Source organism: Neolamprologus multifasciatus, chromosome 9, assembly GCF_963576455.1.
Source record: "Neolamprologus multifasciatus chromosome 9, fNeoMul1.2, whole genome shotgun sequence".
Classification (NCBI taxonomy): domain Eukaryota; kingdom Metazoa; phylum Chordata; class Actinopteri; order Cichliformes; family Cichlidae; genus Neolamprologus; species Neolamprologus multifasciatus.
In genome coordinates, this window is record NC_140447.1 from 18088767 (window position 1) to 18095811 (window position 7045).

At 39.5% G+C, this 7045-nt stretch overlaps 1 protein-coding gene and 1 non-coding gene across 2 annotated transcripts in view; one reads left to right on the forward strand and one right to left on the reverse strand.

Moving 5' to 3' along the window:
• Positions 1-7045, forward strand: part of flt1 (fms related receptor tyrosine kinase 1) — a 50236-nt gene that overhangs the window by 38000 nt on the left and 5191 nt on the right. Inside the window, exons 17-29 of the mRNA XM_085173298.1 lie at positions 851-986; positions 1428-1532; positions 1621-1734; positions 2530-2618; positions 3141-3243; positions 3326-3423; positions 3515-3637; positions 3986-4097; positions 4205-4304; positions 6289-6394; positions 6472-6569; positions 6756-6825; positions 6918-7009. Of these exons, the coding sequence (XP_085029424.1) occupies positions 851-986; positions 1428-1532; positions 1621-1734; positions 2530-2618; positions 3141-3243; positions 3326-3423; positions 3515-3637; positions 3986-4097; positions 4205-4304; positions 6289-6394; positions 6472-6569; positions 6756-6825; positions 6918-7009 (1346 nt within the window). The remainder of the gene's footprint in view (positions 1-850; positions 987-1427; positions 1533-1620; positions 1735-2529; positions 2619-3140; positions 3244-3325; positions 3424-3514; positions 3638-3985; positions 4098-4204; positions 4305-6288; positions 6395-6471; positions 6570-6755; positions 6826-6917; positions 7010-7045) is intronic.
• On the reverse strand, positions 246-318 carry trnav-cac (transfer RNA valine (anticodon CAC)). The gene has a single exon. It is a non-coding gene; the product is annotated as a tRNA-Val (tRNA).

A 7045-nucleotide genomic window follows, 5' to 3' on the forward strand; every position in this document is an offset into this window, starting at 1 on the left:
CTTCCTTTAACCTCCCTCTCCTCTTTCATATGTTTTTCTCAGTGAATATTTTTATGCTGGTAAATAACAATTTCCATAATAATTTTATTTTCCTAGACTGATGCAAGGTGTTTGTATATGTTTAAAGAGCGAATGGCTTAGATTAGACTAGATGATTAGATGATACTTTATTAATCCCTCGGGTGGGTTCCTCCGGGATATTCAGTTATTTATTTTTATTTTTAAGAGAGATTAAAGTAAAGGCCTGTTTCCGCCCGGTTTCGAACCGGGGACCTTTCGCGTGTGAGGCGAACGTGATAACCACTACACTACGGAAACCGCTTGACGACTTAGTCTACAACAGAATATACTAATTAATGCATTGACATCGATAGATACAAAAACAAATTAATTGTGCATTTAAATGCACAATTTACATTTTTTTTCCTTTTCAACGTGCCGTTGTTAGAGAAAACGGTTGCTAGGGTGCAAACTATGCTGTATGCTGGTACATTTATATGCAGTAATAATAGTAATAATATGATACATATAAAATATATAATAGCGTATATTATAATAGAATGTGATAAATGAAACTAGCTCATTAAATAATAGCTTTTGACGACATGATTTGATGACAAATCTATGATTTTAATGCTTCCTTTATGCATAGACAAACATTTTAAAGATGCTCTCAGCTTCACAGTAACTAAAAATCTGACTTTATAGTTATTTATGTCCGCTTGCTTTTCAATGTCTCAGAGTCCCTCTAAACTGACTATGGTGCAGCTGATCTGCCAGGTTCTGGATGAAAAACGGTAGTAATTCTTTTTTTCTTTTTCTTTTTACTGATACCGACTGTCTTCCAAAGCCCAACAGCTCATATACCAAAACCGAGTACTTGTCAATCGTACTGGACACAGGAGAGGGGCCGATAGATGAGCAGTGCGAGAGGTTGCATTATGACCCCAACCAATGGGAGTTCCCCCGGGAGCGCCTGAAATTAGGTATGCTGGTTCAATCTATTAATTTTAGCTGATACTCTTGTGTGGGTTGAGATTAGACGGATGTTGTGAATGCAGTGGGAGAGAAGGAGGTATTTAAGCCCACGTAACAACACAAGGATTTTCTCATAGACCTTATCAGCTTATTATTGGGAGTGACTCTCATTCCATTAATCAGACTTTTAGTCTGTGTTGTCTGTGCTCAGCTAATTAACCCCAGCATGAGACATGTAAACAGTGTTTACCGAAACTAATCAGCTCTTACGGTCATCAGGGCGGGATTTGGGCAGATGGGCAGCTGGTACGGTCTAAAGTCTTCTGTTATCAGCTCCTCACATCTGGATTGGATGATAATCATAATTAACTGAGTTGTTTTAAAAAGACACAAAACACACCTCCCGTATCCTTTTCATTCACATTCTCACGCTGTCTTTTTTCTCTCAGGAAAGCTTCTAGGCCGTGGGGCCTTTGGTAAAGTCATGCAGGCATCTGCATTTGGTATAGACAACGGCACCAGCTGCAAGACTGTGGCTGTGAAGATGCTCAAAGGTTAGGTCCATGATATTCGGTTAAATTTAACTACAATTTAAAACCCTTTTCTGACACTCACTTTACTATTCTTCCTTCTATCCACCAGAGGGCGCCACAGCCAGCGAACACAAGGCATTGATGACTGAACTGAAGATCCTCAACCACATTGGAAACCATCTGAATGTCGTGAACCTTCTGGGAGCTTGCACCAAACCAGGAGGTGTGTGTGTGTGTGTGTGTGTGTGTGTGTGTGTGTGTGTGTGTGTGTGTGTGTGTGTGTGTGTGTGTGTGTGTGTGTGTGTGTGTCGAGGGGTTTCCATGCATTTGTCACCACATATGTGTGGAGTCACTGTGTTCCTGTTAATTTACTTGAATTCGCAATCAGTACCTGCGCATCTGTGGCCTTACAACAGAGTTATTACAGTTTGTTGTATTTATAGTTATTTTTTGTGTTTTATCATTATTTTATTTATTGATTCATTTATTAATTTAATTCAGTTTAGTTTCAGTCAGTTTCAAGACAGTTTTTTGTCACTTCAGTTTAGTTTTAAGTCTTTGAAACCCATTTGTTTTGGGTTAGGTCTTATTAATTTATCTATTCTTCCATTAGCTTTGGTCTTCTATTTTTATTTTTAATTATTATTGAATAGAGGACATACGTCATATTTAGGAAAATCTGTAAAAACAAACTCAATAAGCACATCCATCAAAGCCTCATCAGGCAAAGTTTTACCAAATTTTTAAGAACATAATTTACCATAATTTTTATCACACTAACTAATACTAAAGTTAAGAATATTTCCCCTATATTTGTATTTAATTTGTAAGTTTTACAAGTTCACAAAATAATTTCAGTTAAATTATTTTTGTTCAAAAGTTCAGTTTTTGTTTTTATTTCTTCTTAACTAAACTGTGGTTTTTTTTTCACATCTACTTCAAGTTTTAGTTTAGGTTTAGTTAAGTGTGATAACCTTGCCTTGCACTTACTTACTGTGTGTCTGTCCTGTGTGTACAGGACCGCTCATGGTCATTGTCGAGTACTGTCGTTTTGGAAATCTTTCAACCTTCTTAAAGAACAAGAGAGACGTGTTTGTACAAGACCGGGTGAGTTCAGCTGCTGAACTTATTTTTTAAAATAAAACAGGCCTTTGAGTTACTTGTGGTTGACGGAACAATACTAACTCCCTTGTGCTGTACACGGTTACAAAATCGCACACTTAAAAAACTCACTTCTGCAATCGGTTTGAAGTTCAAAGATGTTTATCAGTTCTTAAGCGGGACACGATGTTCTCTAATTTCAAAGTTCACAAATAGCTCAAAAGTTTCTTCAGTTCCCAAAAGCAAAATATGTTTTCATTCATTTTCCACTAACAAATAATTAAAAAACTACAATTTAGAAGATCTCAGAGGACATGTCTGCCTCAGTCCTCAATCCAATCTAACATACCCGAAGTGTAATCTTATAGCACAGGAACTGTAAGACCAAAACACCTGCAAGACACCTGATTTGTAAGGCATGTTTGATATACATTTAAACCTACCACTATGTGGTTCACCAGCAACTTGGACGATGTTAAAGATGTTAAATTTTACTTCATCATGCAGTATTTTATTTGATTCGCTCAGCTGGCTGGAGTAAAAGGTGGAGGGCAGTGTTGGGACAGCAGTGTGTCCGACGACCAGAGCAGCTTTCACACAGACTTTGAGGAGAGAGATGAGCAGGGCCTCTGTAAGACCTGAGCCTGTTGAACATTTTATTCTCGTCATTAATCAAACTGCTTTTGACACCTCTCTGTTTCTTCTGCTTCTAGATCCACAAACTGCTCCCAATTCCCCTCTTTACTTGGAGGATCTCATTTCTTTCAGCTTTCAGGTGGCACGAGGAATGGAGTTTCTGGCATCTCGCAAGGTCTGACTCTTTGCTATTCCACCTGTGGGCATACACATACACGTATACTGGTTTTATGTCCTCATCTGTGTTCTGTGTGCGCCTGCATCAGTGTATTCACAGAGACCTGGCCGCGAGGAACGTTTTACTGTCAGACAATAAAGTGGTGAAGATATGTGACTTCGGCCTGGCCAGGGACATCTACAAAGACCCCGACTACGTCCGCAAAGGAGATGTGAGTATTTCTGAGGAACCTGGTTTGAAAAAGATGACACACTACTCTTTTTTTTTTGCTTTTTGTTTTATTTTTTTACACAAAGTGACACATCTTGCAAAGTGTTGTTCATATAATAGGTGTGGTTTTCAGTCCAAAATGGGGAAGTAGGTTTGTCATGGCAGTCTATCACCAAGGCTTTTATAAATAAATAAACTCATTATGTTGAGTGGTTCAAAGGTATGAAGCAAAAAATCATGAACTTGTTTTCCCTAAAAAGATTTATTGTGATTCTTTGCAATCAGCCATCCTTCAAAGGTTTCTCACATAAGCCAGGTTTGGTAATCCTGTGTCTTCACCGTCTGACAGGCCCGACTCCCTCTCAAGTGGATGTCTCCCGAGTCCATCTTTGACAAGGTGTTCACCACCCAGAGTGACGTGTGGTCCTACGGCATACTGCTGTGGGAGATCTTCTCTTTGGGTAAGAGACGTGTGCTTTTTCTGAACATAGGCACAGGATGGACAATCATTACATAATGTCTGCACAAGCATATGAGCCTCATGAACCAAAATGTGTGCACTTAATAGGAGCGTCCCCGTACCCTGGACTTCACATAGATGAAGAGTTCTGCCACAGGCTGAAAGGGGGAACAAGGATGCGAGCGCCAGAATACAGCACGCCTGAGATGTGAGCTGATATTTATTTCTCAAAAATTGCACAGCTGCACAGCGATTTGGAGAGCCGGTGGTTTGGGTTGTGCAGAAATGTATACCTTATTAATATGTAGAACTCCAAGAACAAAATGAGTTGCTAATCTTTAGTTGTCAGCGCATCATCATAGCCAGTCTCTTCAATCACTTTCTATTAACAGCTGCTTATGGGGAGAAAATATACTCCACTATCTATTTACTGACTGACCTTCGGTCCAGGGACCCATCCAGACCTATTCATCAATCAATGGGTGATGGATGGAAAGGTTTAAAAGATCTGAAATGGTTGATAAAGTTATCCTCTTTTGAAAAAACAGGTGACCAATGCTCATTTCCAGCTCTGTTATTTTTATTCTTGGCTCAACTTTAGCAACTTGTGCAGCTCTTATGTAGCTCATCCACTGTCTAACAGAAGCCGCTTAGCTCCTCTCTCTTTGAGCCTCCGTTAAGGCCTTCTTATTAAGCGGGCTTTCTTCTAATTACGTGCTCGTCACAAACAAAAGGTTTCAACAGCATGTGGGCGGAGTTGGTGTCTTTACAGCCAGACCCGTGTGCCTCGGATAGCCACATTATGCATATCTGCTCTCTTTGATATCGCACAGAGCTCATGCTAGACTACGACAAAATCAAAGCATTCAGTGCTGTCTGAAGCCTGAGCTGTGGGCAAACAGGGATCATCTGCACATATGCTAACCTCATTATTTAAAACTTTGGACACTGTTTTGACCGTGTGTGTGTATGAAAGAGAGTTAAACTGTTTTTTTTCTGAAGTTTAAACAATCAAAAAATGTATCCTTAATCGACCTTTAACTTACAATTTAAGGTTAAGGTTCATTTAAGGTTATTCAAGTTCAGATAAGGTGATTGATATTTGCTCTCTTTTGTTTGATCAACTTGATCAACTTTGATCGAGCTGGTTAGGAGCAGGTTTTGCCATCCTCTGTTCACCAGAGATCTGAGCGGATGTTTGAGCCCAAAATAGGTCCAACCACTGACTTCAACCTTAACCACAGCTCTCAGTTTCACAGAAAGATGTTTGTTTTGGACTCCCAAAACAGCCATTCTGTTATCATACTGCTAATCTTTAAGTATGTTTAGAGTAGACACTTTTTTTTTCTCTGTTGCTATCTGCGTGTCGCAATTTCCAGTTTATTATGTCTGCTATCATGTCTGTTTGTGTGCAATCAGATACATCCTTACTTTTTCCATAGGCTTTAAGAGGGTAAGGAGCAGCCTGGTGCTAATAATCAGATGCACGTGATTAACTTATTTTCAACAATGAGCTGCTTCTATGAAAGTAGAAGTTTGGGCAGTTTGCTCGTCTGGACAATTCAGGTGTGTGTTGATGATGATGATCCAATTTGAGGGACGAGCACTTCCCATTCAAATTTTGTCATAAATAAGTCTTTTAATGTGACTGATTTATAAATCTTGTCATAAATTTTGTTGCTTGTCCAGACCAGTTCAGGAAACTTTAAGCTTCACGGTGTGCAGGGAGAAGCTGTGATCAATATATGCAGCGTGTTGTCAGGTGCTGATTTAGCAAGTGCTTGGTTTGCTTTTGTATGCAATTAAAATATCACCCAGTCGTGCTCAATTTAATTGTGTGAGGCAAAAAAAAGATCATGATCAAGATAAAAAATTTGATTAATTGTGCAAAGTGGAGACCTTTGGCAGAGCACCTTGTTTGGTGAAAGCCAAATATAGCATATCAGCACAAACACCTCATACCAGCTGCCATGCACGGTGGTGGAGAAAAGGTGATGATTTGGGCTTGTTTTGCAGCCACAGTCATTGACATACCGAAAATGATTACTTAAACTTTATTGTTGCCAAAAGTGGTTTTGCAAAGGTGTTAAAGGTGCTAAAGGTGCTTATATTTAGTTTTTTACATTACTGCAGAGAGTTCTGCAAAAGCTTTCTGTTTCACATGAGTGTACCTGTGTGTCTTCTGTGTACAGTTACAGCACAATGCTAGCATGTTGGGAGGCCAACCCCGCCGACCGACCCACCTTCACTAACTTGGTGGAGACAATGGGAGAGCTGCTACAAGCGAGAGTGCAACAGGTCAGAGATCATTACAACAACATTTGTCTTCACAAAGGGCCTTAAAATGCCCCCAATTCATACTTTCTCTTTAACAGGATGGGAAGGATTATATTCCTCTGGGATCTTTTATGACTGGAGAAAGCGATCGCTGTGAGGCCTTCAAAGAAAGTCCGCTTGCAGTCACAAACCTGAGGTAAAAAAAAAAAAAGAAGGAAAAAACAAAGAGAATGAGCAAGTGCAGCACATAAGTGTCAACTTGAAAGGTCACGAATAATAAATTCTAATATAGAAGTCTTGAGAAATAAAACCAAAAAAATGGACAGAAAGTGACTTCCTCTATTTCCAACTTGCTTTTTCAATCTGAACCCAATCTGTGCAGTTACATGAGGGGCATGGCCACACTGCAGACTTTTGAGCATTTGCCTTGCGAGGACCAAACCACCCCTGATGTAAGAAAACACCTCCACTTCTGTTAATTTGAAAACATATCACTTTAAAGGAAATCCATTAACATTAACACTACTAATACTTTTGGTTTCAGGATGAGCAGACCGATAGTGGCATGGTCCTCCCATCTGAGGAACTGAAGAATATGACGAAGAGCAACAGCAGCAAGCACAGGAAACTCAGCAGGTAAAGATCTGTAATCTGTGACCACTCGGTGTTCAA